At 42.0% G+C, this 19350-nt stretch overlaps 1 protein-coding gene across 1 annotated transcript in view; it reads left to right on the top strand.

Moving 5' to 3' along the window:
• The first annotated feature begins 648 nt into the window (after positions 1–648).
• Positions 649–19350, top strand: part of spred1 (sprouty related EVH1 domain containing 1) — a 40076-nt gene continuing 21374 nt past the window's right edge. The window contains exons 1-2 of the mRNA XM_086094854.1: positions 649–1457; positions 15214–15502. Of these exons, the coding sequence (XP_085950980.1) occupies positions 1426–1457; positions 15214–15502 (321 nt within the window). The 5' untranslated portion in view covers positions 649–1425. The remainder of the gene's footprint in view (positions 1458–15213; positions 15503–19350) is intronic.

Here is a 19350-nt window from a genome sequence, read left to right on the forward strand (position 1 = left end):
TGAATTTTCATTAAAACAATGGAGGAAATTGAGGCTGCATTTGATGTTTTTCATGCAATTTCTAGATCAGCGCTACTTTGTTTTGACCAGAAATCATGAACGGGATCTGATGTAATTCCACGTGTTGTGCCTGCCTATGTGCTCGCTCGCCGTCTACACTATTTCCATGTTTCTACAGGAGGTGCTGGAATTAAGTAGAGATTGTGAAAAGGAACGACTGGGGCACAGATATCAAGTTTAATGACCAAGTTCCTTCCGCTGGGATTATTTTCTACGTCGCGTGCTATCTCGGAGTAATGCGTGATTGAAGGGAAACTTCTTTTTGGGAGAAGCGCCGCTGGGACTACTTTGCGTCAACTCCGGAAACACGCGCTTGTCTCTCGTCGTTTGTCACTAACGTGACTCATTATTAGTCGGAATGAATGACAGATTATCGGAAATAACATAAATCGAGCGGCGGCGCGTGGAAATTAAACATTTCTAGCACGCCGCGGAAGGATTTAATTTTCTGGAGTGACAGAGAGAGAGAGAGAGAGAGAGAGAGAGAGAGAGAAGAGAGAGAGAGAGAGAGAGAGAGAGAGAGAGAGAGAGAGAGAGAGAACGAGAGAGAGAGAGAGAGAGGAGCGAGAGAGAGGAGAGAGGGGGAGAGGGTCGACACATCCGCCCAGTTTCCCGATGCCTCCCCTCCCCTTGTTGAAAATGGAGTTCGATTAAAGCAGATGTACGGCAACTTCTGAGGGGGGAAATTAAAAAGTATTTTTTTTCTCTCCCTCCTAACGAACCTTTGTGGAGAAACCACGACTCCCTTCTCCCTCCCTTCCAGTTCCCTACCGGGCGTCGAGTTTGCCTTTAAGCGGACATTACTCGGACACGTTGGCGGAGCGAGGCTGGCTTTCCAACAAGGCGCTGCTTCAAGTGTCGTCCCGGAGAGCTTTCAAGTTGGCGAATGGATGCTCGACAGCAAGCCACGACGATTACGCCGCCGAACGTGACGGGCTTCAACATTTTCTGTGTTTTTTGAGGATATATACACACGCGACGGGGACTATTTGTTTTTGTGTTTTTAATTGTATCTCCCCACCAAACCGGAGTTTGCTTGGAAAGAAGATGGGTAATTTTATGTCGTGGTCGGATTTTACTTCCAGGGAGGAGAAGGCGAAATTGTCATTCTTCCTCCTTGCAATTTAACGGCTAACGCTAGCTTCACTTCTTTCCTTCTTTTTTTTTTTTTTTGCTGTTTTTTTTTTCACCGAGGGAGAGCATTTTTACGCTTTTACCGATCACCCCACCCTTAATAAACACCAAACGAAAACACGGCTCAGTTGTACGTATGTGGAGGAAAATGGTGAATTTTGTGCTATTTTGTCCCGCCGTCACAGCGCTGTCGATGCTAGTGCTAGGACTCGGATCCCCGTGAGGAAGAAAATGAGTGAAGATTCAACAAATCCAAACAACGAGTGAGTACAAATTCTCATTTTTGTGACCTTAGCATGTTGCTGCTACGCGATCGTGACGTATGCTGCTTCATAAATACGACACGGCTTATATGAATGTATATTTTTGAATGGCGTGTATGGGTGTCGTCATGAGTATAATCCTCAACAACTCACGCTCATTTTGGCGTGTAATTCATTTAAAATCCTCAAGCGAATGTGTATTAATAACATGTAGACTACAGCACAAGGGCGAAAAACGCCATTTTAAGCATTCATACGCTTATGTACAATAACGGGGATGCATATTGTCGTCGTAAAAATGACAATAAACATTTTAAAATGGATGTTTCATTTCCAAAAGGCGGAAGATCTTTTTTTTTTCTTCAATCACGCTCATTTACATGTCTCCATTCATAAAAAAAACCGCTTAAAATTGACACCCGAACGCTCCAAACGCGTCTCGTAAGTCGTCGAAACGTCGTATAAATGGGTACTTATTTTCCTGTCCCGAACCCCTTTGGTGTTTTTACAATATTTGGGGGTATTATTTTACACGGCTGATCCCTTGTGTGCGCTTGTTGACAGCCAGTGAGAAATATCTGCTTCGGGAGGTGCTGCGGTCACATGATCCCCTCCATTCATAAAGTACCTGCCAGGCCCCATTCACATTCAACTGTACGCTGTTTCGCATTGCAGCCGCGGTCACACAATGATCACATTTCCTTTTCACGCCATGTCTCTCTGTTTGTGTGCGTGCGCGCGCGCGCGCGCGTTTGTTCGTGCGCAACACATCGACACTGTTCTGTGTCTTTTGATAATGTATTTGTCACAGAGGAAGTCATGTGCTGTTGCCCTTTTTTTCTCTTTTCAACCCCCCCCCCCTCCCCCCAGCCATTTACACTGTCACGCTTTTAATGTGTCAAACACACCCATGTTCCGAATCTCCATTACTTGTCTCGCAGAAGGCAGGGCGGCGATACGTTGCATAGATGCTTTTGTCCTTGAACTATGCGTTTACGTAACATACCTGAATTAGTGTGTGCGTCTGTATTTTCTCTAGAATCGAAGGTCGAACGACCTACGAGGTGTGTCAGCAAAGTTCCAGCAGGACTGATGTCACAAAATATATATTTTAAGTTTTTACATTCAGTGTCGGTCAGGTGAGCAACCAGACATCCGGTATTTGCTTCGTTCAGTGTGCGAGAAGAGGTGAGAGAAGTGGCGTGGTACCTTGTGCCTGTTCAAAATGCTTTGAGCATCCGGCACTTCTTCCTGGAAACATCGTAGTTATGGAGCAACCTCCCTACTCACTCAACCTATTTGCGTATGATTAATATATATATATTTTTTATTATTTCCCCCTTTTCCAAGCTTAAGAGGGGTTGCCTGGAGGTGCGGAGAAGACAATCCTTCCAGAAGTGCATGAAAAGGCTTGGCAAAGAAAGCTGGGAAAGTGCATTAGACTTTGAAGTGCAAAATTTGTAGTTTTTAGTTTGGATTTGAAATGTATATTTTATTACACTAGTCCTGGTCCCTGGAACAACTGATATGCCTCGTAAATATGCCGTAAATGTCATAGACGCTGTGGACATTAACCTGTCGTACTGCGTGTCAGTGCACCTCACTAAACCTCATTTTAACCAACCTGCAAGGTAAATTCTGTTTGCATTTTGCCTTTTTCATTAGCCTTCTGCTCCAGCAGAATAAGACTTCTGCAGTACTTAAGTCCACTGAGTGTTTCGGTGTCACGATATTTGGAGACTGGCTGGCCAGCAGTTTAGTGCTATTAATGGTTGTAATTTGCTCAGTTGTTGCTTTTTTTTCCAGGTCCTGTTAAGGACTCAGTGCTGACCAGCTTGTTGTAAACGTTAAGTTGTATCTTTTTAAGTCATGCGGTTTGACAAGTAACACTGAGTGAAGGCGTAGATTGCTACGTTCGCTTCTTGCACGAGCTGACACATGCTTGTCACTTGTGATCAATATTGTGTTGTATTTTCCATTACATTAGCAGTTGTTAAAATGTTACTTAAAATACTCCTTGTAACGCTCAAGGTTTTTATAACGGCAGCAGTTTGGACTCTGGAGCAAATGGCTTCAAATACAATTGAACTAAATCGGATTTAGTTTTGAAAACTCCACCAAACGGCATTCACGCTACTGCTACAGAATCGATCTTGGTCATGCTTAGATAGTGTAGCAATATAAATCTTTTTTGGGAGAAGTGATCGTGCATACACGTGAGCATCGACATATGTGAATTGTAGCCTTTTCCTGTGCTCGCCTTCAATAGTGGAAGGAGCCACAGGGCCTGCACGTTAGGAAACGCTGCGACTGGGCCTACACGATGTGCTATGGTTTGTTCCTCTGTGCGTAATGGCGGCTGCTAAGATGGCGAAGTGATCCAAATATTGTTGCTAGGATTCCACCACCTGTCTTGCTGGGTGTATGATTCATAGAAACACAGAGGGAGCGAGATACTGAACGTTACAGCAGCAGTCTTCATTCTTTTGTCCTGTATTTATTTACAAGGCACGGTTACACAAATGATGATGTCATTTGATTTGACTTGCCTACTAATTTTGTCACAAGACGGACAAGGAATGATGGGAGATAGTCCAAACTAATGTACAGTAAACACTCTGTGGCGTGACCTTGTTAATTGGTGCTGATCCGCCGTCACTCGTAAAGGCTTTATTCCTCTCTGTGCTCTTTTGCAATAATAATTTTGCTTTCTACTGCATATACTGTGTTTCACCTTCCATGTAGTTAGATTTCATTCCATAGTTGTTGGCCTTACTCTACGGGGAAAAAGTAAAGCAACCACTAATGCACATTTCCCATTGGCAAAAGCAGTTTACAAGGGGTCCTTGGTTTGTGACAGTCCCGACATACAAGTCATTTTAGGTTGAACTATAGTTCTGACTAGGGGTGTGACTTGCCTAGTACCTGGCGATTCGATTCGTATCAAGATTCATACGTCACGATTCGATTCGAAACCGATTAATCCCGATGCGAATCTATAAATTGATTATTGCGCTTTTTTTTTTACTCAAAATTAGAAAATACTAATCAGCAAACTTGTACATGTACACTGTAAGATTTGTATGAAAATTCATGCTTATAACTGAGCCACTGCATTTAACAAACGGGTTGCGGTCTGTTTCATGTTTGAGCAGCACTGAAATAAAATATTAAGGCTTAATGTTCCATTAATATAACATTCTTCCATGCTTAATGTGTGAATCCTAACCCTAAGTAAGACGTTTTGCTGAATATTCCCATAAAAAATAGATGTTTAAAAATCGATTCGGCCGCATATCAAATCGATTCGAGAATTGCACGCTGTAATATCGCGATATTATGCCGAATCGATTTTTTCTAACGCCCCCTAGTTCTGACTGACTGAAGTACAAAGTAGAGTAACATCACTGTAATAATGACATGCCAGCGATGCCCACTGGGCTGTTTGGATGACTGCCCATGGACAGGAACTAAGGGAAAGATACTTCTTTCATTTTATGGTTAAGCAAATACCGCATTTTGCAGGTAAGGTCCACAAGCTTCATGTAATGCATCTCGTTTGCAATGTGTCGTAAAAGGTAATTACGACTAAAGCTGGTGGATTGCTGTCATTGGTGGCCAATAAAGTGTTCCTCCATTCTTTATGAGCGAGAGGTCATTTGGCCTTGTATTGCTTGTAGTGAAATGATCAAGTATAGGCTAGGGCCCCCATTGTCTCAAGACTCCTGCTGTGCCACGCTATTGTCTTGTTGCCGGTCAGGTGATCTCTGGCGGTCCCTCACACTGTGTCCTCTTCCTATCTGTGTGATTGATTTGACAGCTCAGCGTTTTTATCTGCCATGCGGGTGTTGTGATCTTATCACCTGTGGCTGTTTTGCACTCCCATTCCTGTGGCGGCGCTTTCTAAACGCATTCCTCCCAAACAGCCCTCATCAAGTCATGAAACGACAAAGGGAGACAGCTACTTCAGCTGCTGGGCCTCGTGTTTTATGGCCCTGGGTGATTGCTGATATCCTGCAACCCTTATGTTAAGCTAAATAATTTCCTGATTTTATGTTGTTGTTTTTTTTGTTGAAGATTACATTTTTGGAGTCCTTGCCAATGGCAGGATGTGAGCTTGAACACGTACGTTTTACTACCTAATCCGATCTAGATATTTACCTGTTTCCTAATTATTTTTGACAAACCATTAACACGATCAATGCCTCCACTTATATGAATATCATTCATTATTAACAAAAAATGAAAACATTATTAACGCCAAGTTGAGCATATTATTTCAGAAGTTTGTATTAAACTGGTAATAGCAAGGAGACCATTGGCTGTCATCTTTGTGCAGTTTAAAAAAACAACAAACAAACATGGAATGAGCACTTCTAATAGGGTTGGGCTCAAAAAATATATAAATCGAGTAATCGATAATGAATCGATTTTCCTTTTCAAGCCTGACATCGATTTATCGATTCGTAAAACCATGAATCAATTATTTTAATATTGCTGTTTCCCATAAATTTATAAGAAAATATAATTTTAAAGGACACATTTTTTTGTCTCTTACTGTTTTCTTGAAATTATCTGTTCACATGAATTTAAAAGTATTTCTTACATTTGTGAAAGGCCTGACTTATTGCACTTTAAAACAATTCAGATTTTTTTTTTAGATTTATGTTTACATGTAATTAGAATTATGAAAATATTTTTATCTCAACCTTGCTGATGTCAATGTTTGTTACACGTAAGTGATTATAACCCAATTTACTTTCATTAATAAACAATCATTTAACCAGTTACTGCCTCTGTAAAAAAAAATTGGGAATTTAATCTTTGTGGAGTTTTTATCATGTCCTTGAAGAAGGATGGATGGATGGATGGATGATGTTCCATAATTAATCAATATCGGATTGAAGTTAAGTGACTCGGGAAAAATCTAAATAGAATTGAACTGAACTCTTGTGAATCCAAATCTAATTGATTCAATAAATTAGAATTGATGCCCAGCATTAACTTCAAATGCCTCTCAAATCCTCCATGACAAATACATTCATGAAAAAGCAACTGACCGCTTAAGTGGACGACCATTTTGCCACTTGCCCGTGTGTGTACATTTTGTATCATTCTGGCCTTAAGAACAACACTACTGTAAAGAATTTGCTCCATAGGAAATAATCGAAATTAAATGATATAGCCCACTGAATTCTCACCTTAAAATTCCAAATTGTATGACCTCAGGGCCTTATTTTAGAGTTGCACTGCCTCCACATTCTGCTGAATATATGTACAGTAGGTTTTCACTCAAACCACCAGAATGTTCCCTCAAGGTGCCACCTGACTATCCATCCAGTCTCAAGGCCATAAGATAGTTGGCCTTGACCAGAGGGCTGTTTGTCTCCATAGAAGAACAAGCACAGTGGTTTCTCAACCTCGAGTACCCCTATCCAGCCTGTTTTCCATGTCTCCCTCAGCCAACACGGCTGAGGATCGTTATCAGGCTCCATGCAGAGCTAACTGATTAGCTGATCGTTTGAAACATGAGCAATAGCAGATACGCTCAAGCAGCAACTTTGTTCCGATAAACTTCTTCTATTCATATCCCAAGACATTGCTGATTATTATTTGACGTAATACATTTTTTTTGTTTTTACTTCAGTCGCACAGCTCCTGTATTGCAGAATGATTTGCTCTCAGTGGGAGAGGTTTCCTAAAGTTATTTAGCAGACACAATATTTATGATCCAGTGTCTGCTTGTTCTAGAAGCTGCCGTGGGATTGTTTGGGGTGATTAATGGCAGCGGTGATCTGAGTAACCAGACTGCTCGGACTGCCTGTGACGGAGAGCATGTTCCATTCCCATGGTTGGAGTCAGGCCTGGATTCTGTGCGTTTTTAAAAGCCCAGCCACTTCCCCATTACATTTTTCATTTCCTCTTTGAGTGTTTAAAGTGCTTTAAATGTCAGCACTGTTGAGGGCACATTATACCTTTTCAGACAAACACCTCCTATGCGGCTTGGGGTTCAGCAGAACATCAGAACGTGCTCTTTTTGTCTTGGTCATGGAGGGCCTGTGATGTTCACAGACCATATCTCAGGGCCTGTGAGGAGACGCTTTGAGCAATAAGCGTCTCAATCGTGGATATTGTTTGCAGTTGTGCAGCATGTGGGGACCATGAAGGCTGCGCCTTGTTGCGAGCTTTTTGCTTGCAGCTGGCCTGAGATAGTTCTTCCCTGCGAGGCCGCAGACATAAAAGGGCACAGATGTAAATCCTAAACCTTGTTTCTTTGATGGCGTTCCCAAAACCCTTTGAGAACAGGAAGGGGTTTCTGTGCGTGCCAAATGTATTTTTGCTGGTGTGTGTGTTTCTCGAGATATGCCTAGATCTTAAATCATTGCATTTCATTTAATCGTTCAGTGAATGAATCATTTTGTAGAAGAAGATCATACTGGAAAACTTTGTTTTATTTTGACTGGCAGCTTGCTATAGTTATAACTTAAATCCAACTTGGCAAGTAAAAGCGTTCAATAAACATATACCAAATTTTTGTAAAAAAAATTATGATGCTATGTTATGAAAATTTGAAAGATCTTTCTGGGTTACTTGAAAGTGAGTTTAACGAACCAAACAATTTTGTAACTACGTAATTATATAACTTTATAATATAGCATTATCTCAGCATAATAAAGATAGTGTCGTATATCCACCATATTTGTGGCATATACTTAACCTTGAATTGCCGTTTTTGTTGGGATTGTTTAAAAGTACATTTATACTGACCTAGGGATTGTCATTTGATTTAATTTTCTTCCTAAATTTCAATGTTTATTGTTTTGTGGGTGTATTTGGTTTGTAAACGATCACATCGTTTAAGGAGTTGGCTATAACATGGATGTCTCTCAGCTTGCCATAGCAGATGTCATGTGGTACTTTTGTTAGACAGCAAACTCGATGAGATTGGTTAAACAGCACCTCTGCTGTTTGCGGCCTAGTAGTGCACTCAATTTTCCTTGATCAAGACACAACAAACGATCAATTCCGCAAAATTAACTGACTTATGACTGTCACTTGATCGATTTTTGACAGCTATTCTACTATTCCAAAAAGTGACACTAAAATTGCTGGAAAAAGTCCAGTCGGGACATATTTTCTCGTGAACCTGGACCTGGTAGTACTGATGATAGTAACTATCCAAATTCTTACAGTAAGATCTGCTATAGTATGATATAGCATTAATGCCTCATCCCTGCATCTTCCCAGCCTACCGCCTTACTCCTGCTATAGTTAGAATAACTACAATTAGAATCACAATCCCTCGAGACTACTCTAACATCAAAGCAGACATAGACGACGCTGTGGAACAGTCAAAACTTGTGTTTCCTCTTCTGTTGTTGATCCGCGACCCCCGGTAATGTCAGGCGCAAGGTTTTAATTTACCGGAATGCGTGTGGTTTAAATTAAGATCTACTTAGTCTGTGGCTTTTTTTTTTTCATGTTTGGGTGGTGGTGGGTTGGATGTCTGATATATTTTCAAATAGCAGCTATTGTGGATCCAACAATTAACAGTCTGCCTTTGACACAAGCACTGTTAAGTTCATTTTAATGGGACAGCAGTATGTTTTCTCTAGGGATGCACGATAATGCTATTTTCAACTGATTCCGATAAACCAATCATTAAAAAAATGCCGGTGTCAGTAACCGATAAGTAAGCCGAGTCGCCATGATGCATCTTCTGTGAACACGAGGTCACACGCATTATGATGTCACAAATATGCGACGCGACACTACCATAGGAGAAGGGGAAGTGTGGAGCCGTAAAGTTTATTATCGGCGGATTTCTTTATCATCTGGTTTATCTGTATGACATGAAATTGGTCGATAATTGCCAATAATTATCAGCCACTGATATTATCGTGCATCCCTAGTTTTTTCCCTTGGTAGTGTCTGTTTGGTCAGGTGTAAACGCAAATCGAGATGATATCAGATATTTCATTCCATTGCGGTGAAAAAGCATTTCTGACCAATATTAAAGACTGAATCACCACTAAGTGTTTAAACCCATCAACCAATTCAGGAAAAAATATATAATTTATGCCCAGCAGCATTCAAGCACATAGTTTTATGTTTGCTCCTGGCTAACGTGACAGCAATTAGTTAATTTGTCAACACATTTCTTCCTATTTTGTCCAAGTGGCTGCTGAGCAAAATTTATTTTGAGGTAAAATTTATTTTCATTGTTTAGTGCTGCAGAGTGTTATTTTTCCCTGAGTCAGTTGGTAGCTTTGGCCGAATGTTCTTGTGAGAGAGATGACTCACCAGCACCCTCGAGGTGTTGCAAGAAGATACGGTAACATTTCTCTTTCACTTCTCCTTCTACAGGCAAAGTATTAGCTTTCAGCGCAGCTAATAAAGCAGGCGTGCAAACGCAGCCTGCTTTTGTGGGCATTGTCCAATTACGGATTCGGCTTTTATTAACGGCTAACATAAAGCACCCCGATGAGCCGTCTTGTTGTCCTTGTGTCATAATTTGCTCTGCATCCATGTTGGGTCGTGTCATTTGTTTAGTGCTGCCCTTCAACTTGGCTGGTTATTTAGAGCTCTTGAACCACGCCTAATTAGCTAGTTGGCACTGCTGGAATCGATGGTCGCGGCCCAGATTGCACGTTGTTGTTTATATTAAACTGCATACCTGTTTTTCTTGTCCGTGGTAAAATCTGACTTGATTTGTTTCAAACCTCACTTAGCTTTTGCACATCCCCCTTCATTTCCAAGATCCTAACAGAGGTTAAGCTACAGAATCGGATTGGGATAAGTAGCTTGTTTATTTTGCCAATGATATTTTAATGAATTTCTTTCTCACACTCTTAAAGTCCTACAAGCCAAATCTGTGTTGCGGAGCTGGACAACGTTATTCTAGTTTTTGATACAGAGGAGCGATGGGCAGATGGAAAAAATGAGTTTAGAAGGGGGACTTTTCTCCCCTTTTCTGATGTTAATGAAAGGAGGAATGGTTTTCCAGCTTTTAGCTTGCAGAGTGTGTCTCCCCTGCAGCATGCTCCACTGCCTGGACATTGTGGGAGTACAAAACTCCAGGCCCGGCATCCAATAACGTGAAATTTCAGCAGAGAAGCAGCCATTGTGTGGCGAGAGGCAGGCGGGGAGGGGTTTTGGTAGAAGGGGGAGACAGAGCGGAGTGAAGGGAGGGCGACTTGGCCGGCTCCCCGGGCTCAGGCCACATCCTTTCTCTCCCCCCCCCCCCTGCCATCCTCCCACCTCCCACCATCGGGATAGGAAGCCAAAGACTGAGACACAAGCACAAGCATGATGGCATACTGGAGCCTAGTGAGCCATGGGCCAGAGTGAGTAGACAAACGGCCACTTTGTCCACTTAGGAAATGCTTGTCCCAGGATCCCCCTTCTCCGGCACACACTAGAGCAGCCGGTCTCGAGGCCCCGGCCTGCCTGGTCTGCACGTGCTATACCATCACGCCCTCTCTTCACCACAACGTCCTACTTTGTCTTCCTCCTTCCACTCAAAATAAAAATTTTTTTTTTTTTGAACACCGTCAAACTCATGCTCTTTGAGCTCTCGTTCTATAAGAGTATAGTGCCATGGACTGTATTTATTTACCTGCAGATCCAGGGGAAGGTGTCTTACTAGGGTGAGGGGCTTCATTTGTACCATTACATTTTTGGAATAATAACAACGCCTTATCTTAAAGAGGATACTTACTGTTACATCCGCAATTCAAAAGTCTGCATTTTCCAATGTATTAACATAGCATTTCTTTAAATAGTAATATTATAATATTGAGTCTATATCGCCACCGTTATTGTGATCACGTTTATGGAATGAGAGGTCTTAACTTTGATGAGGAAAAAATAAAAAATTAAAATCAGAGAAATAGCTGATAGCACAATGTCAAGCTAAAGTGGCATTTTAAGGAAAATAGATTTTACTGTTATGGAGAAAAGTAGCGACATGAACATGGATGCACACAACATTGCAGAGTAACCACATCAGTCAGTCCACTGGATTTGTTGTTCAAGATAATAGCTGGGTTTACGTGGAGCCATGTATTCCGATTAGAATGAATGAATGACTTAACAGAATGAAAATGACACTGCGGTAGTAGATTCCTATAATAGCCAGGCTGCGTCCGGTTTGCGCATGCTCTGTACTTGTTTTAAAGTACGAACTCGTAAGCCAGATTTTGCTAAATAGATGAATAAACTCCACCTCGATAAATCACATGATGTTTACATCGATCTCCACGTGTCCCACAGCTGATCTGATTAACATAGCGGAGCATATAAATGGCAGATCGGAATAGATCACATCGCATGTAAACAGCTGACCAGAAATCTTAATTCGGATATCAGTTGGAATGACAAAAAAAGTCGGCTATTGTCTCCACATAATGTCAGATCGTCTTTACTAGTATGCAGGGAACTCGTTTACAACATCTTGATACCGTTATATATTTTAGAGACGTGCTGCTGTTTTGGTTCGCAACAGAGTTCAAATGGACTAAGTAGTTTACTCGACATTTTTGAACAGTAGCGTCTATGAACTGATGTACTGTATACAGTTACTACCTGTGTTTTTCCTGGAGAGGAAAAGGGGAGGGGTCTATGTGAGGGGAAGTATTTATAAGTGGATGACACACCCAGTGACTAATTGGGGCTCGGCATCCATTAGGAAATACGGTAGTCAAATATTGCCAATTCCCTTAATGCGAACCGTTTTTATGGAGGCGGTGAGGCCTGCGTACATCCTTTTTGTGAATAGAAAAGACTCTATTCACATGCACTTAGGAGCTGTTGACTGTCACCTTGGTCTCCAGTCTCCACCCTGTTCCCATCCGCCACCACCTCCTCCCCCACGGTCCTCCAATACTTTCTCCTCCCTCCAACTCCCTCTGTTTTTCTCTCTTGCTTTTGGTCGGAAATGAAGTCAGTCATCCAGCAGAATAACTTGGAATAATTTGGAATGGGGGGCGCTTTTCTCTCTATTCCGACCCCCCTCACCCCCCTCCATTCAATGGGACTCACAGGCCCAGGCCAGCTGATGTGCTTCCGCTCTCGATTGTGTGTCCAGTGGACTGTGTACTCCCAGCGAGGGGCGTGGAGGACAGCCTTTGTCTGCACCATCCTGGTCTAAATTTCCATGTGTGTTTTGCACTTGGTAACATTTTCTGTTTCTGAAAAAAAAAAAAGAATGAAAAGATTAGGCCACATATCTGCTTGGTTTTACTGTTCTTTAATTCTGTTGTTCCTCATTGGGGTCTTGTACTATAATGGGTGCGAAATGAAAGCACATTAACTTCCTCTTGGGGTCTAGACCCGCTATCCCCCTCCTCCCTGTGAGTGTCCGTGTGCTGGCATGTGTGAGATGGTACTTCTGAAGGGTCAGGTCCTGGTCATTGTGCCCTGGTCATGGCTGAGCGACACCACCGCCTGCCTTCTGTTCACCCCAGGGACCCCTGCCTGACTGACAGCCCCTCCTGCGCCCATCACCCCCACATCCTTTATTGAAGTGAGGGGGACTTTAACAGCCGCTGTATTTCCATCTCTTCCTGCTTGTAAATTGCTCCAAAATGCATTTTTATTGTGATGAGGCCAGGGGTCGTGGTGTAAAGTGGCGCACGGCCTCTTTGGCGCTGTAAAAAGGTGTGACCAGAAAGGGCGGTGCTGGGAGCTTGTAAGGGAAGCTGTTGTTCTCTTACCCCATAACTTTGGGGCAGTATTAGGGAGTAAACACAATATGAATACAGACAGGAATCATATTTGGAAAGCAAACATCATTATTTGGTTTGAGAGCTGAGTGGCATGATCCAAATTGTTTTATACTTTCAAGGATAAGACTGACTGCGAAGGAATTATTAACTTGTGTTCAGACGTTTTTACCAGTCATCGTTAAAAGCGGAAAAGGGAACTAAAATATGTGCCAACAGTGGTGGCATGGTACATAAACATGAATGTAATGGAAAGAACATAAAATATACTTTGACTGTTGTAATGTTTCACTTTATGTTCATTGCTAACTTATGTCAGTTCATACTGAGTTGGTAGCTATTGTAAACATATTTTGTAAACCAGCACGCTGCCAGTGCCACTTGTGTAAAATTACAGCTCACAATAACATCTGGATGTAACATAACATAACAGCTTTTAATAATCCAGAAGACAAACATCTGATTTCACGATTTAGCAAACTTTCAACGATTTGATTTTCCAAATGACGATTAATCGAATTCATTTGATTTATTACCCAGCCCGAGTTGTATGTAAAGTTGGATTTATTTAAAAATTAACATAACTCACATGTAAATAAGGCTTTACATTTATTATTATTATTTTTTTTACAAATGTTGTGATTGATATTTGGCCATCTGGTTGTTTATCAAAATTATTTATGATTCGCAGAACAAAACTTTCTGAGGCAATAGAGGAATTGTTAACTGATAATTCCAGCAATGGTCTTTGTCAAGGGTGTGGAAGGCGGGAGAGCAAAGGTTACCCATGTTGAGTTAACAAGATTCAAAGGGGCAGGGTTAAATGGGAGCATACCAAGGTACGCTGTTTTCAGTCGGTGACTTTCTTGAGCCTCAAATGGACACTTTTACATATGGTAGTTATCCTGAAAAGAAACCTTTAAGATACAAAACCGTCACAACATCAGAGACCTCAGCCATGTGTCACATTCTCTACTAATTTCTTCCTGCGTGTCAAATCTTTAATATGTTACCAGGAATCCGTGCAAAACGCTGCCCTCAGCACACTCTGACCTTTGTAATTTCCGGTGGCCTAATGCAGTTTGTGTTATCTAATCAGCAAACATCTGACTGCAGGTGAAGATGCACCGAGGCTACAGCGCTGGTGAGCCAGCAGAAAATGTAACGAGGGGCCGGGGCGTGCAAATAGGATTTATGATTAATGATTTTTATTTACTGTTGAGTGATACAACAGTACCCGCACAGTTATACAGTATAGTGGTAACATGGACTAGCTAAACATGAAGGAAATTTAGCTTAATTTCTTTTTTGTAGCTAAGAAATTACTTGGAGTTTTTTTGTGTGGAAATTATACGTCAGTTGGAAATTAACAGTGGCGCTTGAACAAATGGTCAGTCACTTTCCAGTGGTGTTTAAACATGCTGAATTACTATTTATGTGCAGTAGTGTCGTACGTCAATGAATCAGGAATAGTTAATGTAGTAGTCCTTGTATCATAGACCGTGAAGAAATACAGTATATAATATTTTATCCAGCCGGGAATCTTTGTCTTTGTTACTTTTCATGTTTTATGTTCAGCTTGTTCTTTGTGACTGAACATTGATTCTGTGGCAATTGTAATGTAGAATTTTTCGTAATAAAAAAATCTGTATGAGAAGATACACATGGGTTTTCTCCTGCCGGGCGCTTTACTACTGGCACCTAAAGGACTGGAGAGACTTTGGTTGAGACTTTAATTATTTGATTATTTGATTGTGGTGGTAGTCGCTGCTCTAGTTACCGTAATATGAATCTTAGTTTTGGTGTATATAGGTTATATTCGTATATTTGTACTGTTATAAAAACATGTTTTATTGCTTAGGCTTCTTACTGCTAACAGCAGTTAGCAGCTATATCATAACATAGAGATAACAGTGTTTTTATCTGACATTGACTGTGTGGAAATGTGCTATAATGTATTTAAAGTTTTGTGTAGGTTACATGCTCCAGTCTTTACCGTACTTATGCATGCTTCCTCCCTCTTTTCGCAGTAATAGTTATGCGCGTGTGAGAGCAGTGGTCATGACGCGGGATGACTCCAGCGGCGGGTGGCTTCCCCTGGGCGGCGGCGGCCTCAGCTGTGTTACCGTCTACAAGGTCAGCCAGGCGGAGGACAGCGGCAGCACCCACAGCAGCGGCACCCGGGGCAGCACAGGCAACCTCAGCCCTTGTAGCCCCAGTCCGACGCCCAGTCCCAGTCCCAGTCCCAGCCCCAGCCCCAGCCCAAGTCCAACAGCTGTGGAGTTCTACATAAAGGGGGAGCGGCTCAAAGACAAACTGGTAAGGATCACTTGATCTAGTAGTCTGGTTAGACCGCCCATTGCAGACTCCACAGAGTGCTGGAAACGTTCCTTTGAGATTTGGGTTGATGTTGACGTGATGCCATCGTGCAGCTGCTGTGGATTTGTGGATTCATGATGTCTCATGTTTGAGAGCATCCGAGAGGGAAGGAGAACATTTGTGTTCTGGATGGCTATAGTTATGATTTAAGTGTTTTCCTTAAACTTCCAGAGCAAATGGCCCTGGTCTGCCTTTGGTCTTGTGGTTAGTTGTTTGTACTAAAGATACCGCTACAGCAGCTGTTCCTAGTATCCTTTTATGAAATACTCAGACCAACGAAATGTAACCCTCACTTTACTCCAGTCACATTTTTACCCACAACGATGCTTGTTTTAGACCTTATCATTTACTTTCTGTCCAGTTTGACTGAATAGATAATTGCTTCAGTGATGTACTGGCTATGTGATAAACCATTGATGTTTGTCTGCAAATGCTTTTATGAGGTAAAGGCTCAAAAAAATACACGGACTGAGCACCGACTGAAGCAGGTTTTTCATCAGTTGATATGTCAACAAGATCAGTACAGATGGTCCCAAGTGTATTTTTTCAAGGCTTCACTCGCGTCATAAAGCATTTGCCGAAAATATTGGCAGGGGCATCTGTCAACGACAGGGATGACGGAGAGATGGAATGGCCCACCTCTGCTATTTAGTCATTCACTCTTTCATGCTCACTCAGATATAACAATCTGAAAGTGTACGTCTCTTTGGGATGATGTCACCACCATCCCCCGTGCTTCTGTCATTCTCAAAGGCCCTCGCCCAGGAAGCGTTGTTCAACTTGCCTCTGTGGCGCAGGTATCTGAAAATAGGAACAAACTGCGTGATGCTGTGATGCATGATTACATCATCTTGGAGAAGGGCAGATTACTCAGGAGCAGAGAATGATGGATGAAGGATGTGGGAAACCTACTTTGCTCAAAGGAGGAAATATATCGTGGAAACATATACTCAACCTTGTAATTAGTACCAAATAAAATGCCTGAAAATTTGCTCACTTGTGGTGTGTCACGTATAGACTGTGACATCAAATTTATTCCGAAAAACACACGATAGTAGTGAGCTTTGGAGTATATGGAGTGTGAGAGAGTGTTGTGATGTTCTCAGATAGACGTGTGACATGTAACACGACAACATCGGCATCCCAAATGGGCTTTCTTGCCGTTTCAGTTACGCCTCTTTATAAAGACAACGATATGCTGCATATTCCTACTACAGTACATTGATGTCACTGGCATTACTCATAACATTTTCTGAGTAAAAGAATGTTATTTTTGGCCCTAAGTCGCCTTCTCCCACTCCTACTATTTGATGTCATCCATTCTAGCCTCAGAAGGTTTTGTCAAATGATGCCCTATCCGTCTTAAACACGGAGATCATGCGAAATTCCGTCTTCGTTCTCGCCAAAGGGGGGGCACGAACATCTTTACCAGCTAAAAATTCACGAAGCGCCAACATTCAACAAGGAAACGGTGAGTAATTCTGCAAGAACAGAATTAATTGCAGCGTCCATTCATCCATGTTAGGTTTGTTTGTTTGCCCCGGCGTTGGCGCTGGCTTCCTGGTTTCGTCACGGCTGCATATCACGCCCCCAAACACAATGTTGCTCTGTGATTGGTCCGAACCGCTGGAAATCACTGGACTCGGTACAAGCTGTGTTTTCGGGAGTTTGCGAACTATTGTTAATAATGTAATTTGAGTAAGTGTGTTATGTCAGAAGTGTTTATCAAACTAGAAGCCCTTCACATCAATCAGTATCCATGAACTAAGTCTGACTTTCAATAAGGATGCTGACCCATTTTGTACAATGACCACATGTCTGGCTGTAATACTACATTTTTACATTTGCTAATTATTTTGACGATGCAAAGGAAACTTGTATTGCATCTTTAATGATCTCAAGTGTTGGAAGCCGACGTTGTCCACTACGAAATACGGTCATAAATCCTTCGCTGTAAAGTCTCCCAGATCCTGGGTTATTTCTTCACATTGCCCGGGTTAGGCTTGCTTATTAACACACTCATGTCATTTATTTGCTGCACCGGCCAACTGTGCATTTTCCTTATACAGTGAAGTTAGCAACTCAAGGTGGAAATTGCTACCGTTATTCCTTTAATTAAGTTGGAAGAGTTCCTGTTATGATTTTTGTGCGACTGGCTTTACGTAATGCAAAATATATAATTTGGAGAATCCTTAACTCTTGGTTCGCGGCCTCGTACTGTATGGGATGAATGACACCATTTAGATAAGAGTTGAGCTATAACACCCTGGACGTGTCTATCCAAAGAATTTGCCCCAGATCACAAGAATTTTAATGCCACTCGCCCAAAATCGGAGAACAACGTCATCACATTACAGTTGATTATGGTCTGCCTGCATCGATCCGCAATAGTTCATGTCACATCGCAGTGCTTCAATTGTATGATTAATTCCAACACCCCAAATCTGAGCACACAGTCCACATTCATGACAAAGATTCATATATTTATTTTACAATATTGCCATTTATTCACCCGTACCTTTTACACTGAACCTAGCAAGGATATTCTACACACCAATATGGTGATATCAATCCATCCCAGCGTCTGGCCTGATATCTTAAAAATAAATAAATAAATATATATATATATCCTTCGTCTCTTAGGCCTAGAAAATTTGCAAGATGGCTTCAACATCCCATTCCATATAAAGAACACGCGTACAGTAACATACAAAAGTTGGCTTTTACAGACAGTGTAGAAGGGGCTTGCTATTCCAAGTTTGAATACAATAAGAATCTGTTCTTGCGCGTAACGTGCTGTTGTTGGCTGGAAATTTCTTGCTTCACTTATTGTTTACGCGTGGATTTATTGATTGTTTGTTCATTTCTATTACCCCATACAACACTGATAATTTAAAGTCTCCTTTCCACACATTGTCACTGTCTTTCTTCCTCCCAATCAATGTAATAGCATCTCTATCTTAATCCTTAAGGCTTTAGCCCTTATGACCTTCTTGTTCCAAGAGCTGTGTGGTGGATGTAAAAGTGATGGAGTAGATGTTGTGGGATAATCCAGACTCTGGTAATGAAAGTGTGAAAGTGATGTCAGAAGGCTGTGGCAAACATAGTGACGTAGAGGCTCTGGTGGCCTTTTAATGCTTCGACATTGGCGGCTCGCAGGCTGCCTGGCGTCTGAATCGCCTTTGACTGAGAACATTTTATGTGTTTTGTGTTCAAGGCCTCTTAAGTGTATTACTATGCATGTGTGTGTGGCACAGGAAAGGGTGTGACGGGAATGCTGTCGTACAGGCTGGGGCATACACATGGCTCAGAGACCCCGGCGACTGTTCTGGGAAGTGGTAAAACACCCAGCTTGCCGCCAGCATCTACCCCAGTCACCACAACAAACACGAAGCCATATGTAGGTCTGTCAGGATGCCACCCAGTGCCGGGGTGCCTGGCATGGGCCGCAGCTCTGCCGACTGTTTGAGGGCATCAGCACGACAACAGCGATGAGTCCAAGAAAAACAACCACCACAGACAAACCCACAAACGACTGTTAGTCATACAAGACAGCAAAGCATGACATTATCTGTTCCTCTTACCGCAGTATTGTTTGAAACCATCAGCGAGTTGACTACAGAAGTTATTGACAGACTGTAATTATCTCCACCAAGGAGGTTGCGTTTTCGTCTGTGTGGTTTTGTCACTGATTGTTCTCTGGTGTGCAACTTCCTGGTTACAGTTTTTAAAATGGAAATCCTTTCAAACAGACTGATTAGGGGTATGTCACCTAATGACGTCTATAA

Source organism: Leptonotus elevatus, chromosome 14 (assembly GCF_054856555.1).
Source record: "Leptonotus elevatus isolate MCC_2025b chromosome 14, RoL_Lele_1.0, whole genome shotgun sequence".
In the NCBI taxonomy this organism is placed as follows: Eukaryota; Metazoa; Chordata; class Actinopteri; order Syngnathiformes; family Syngnathidae; genus Leptonotus; species Leptonotus elevatus.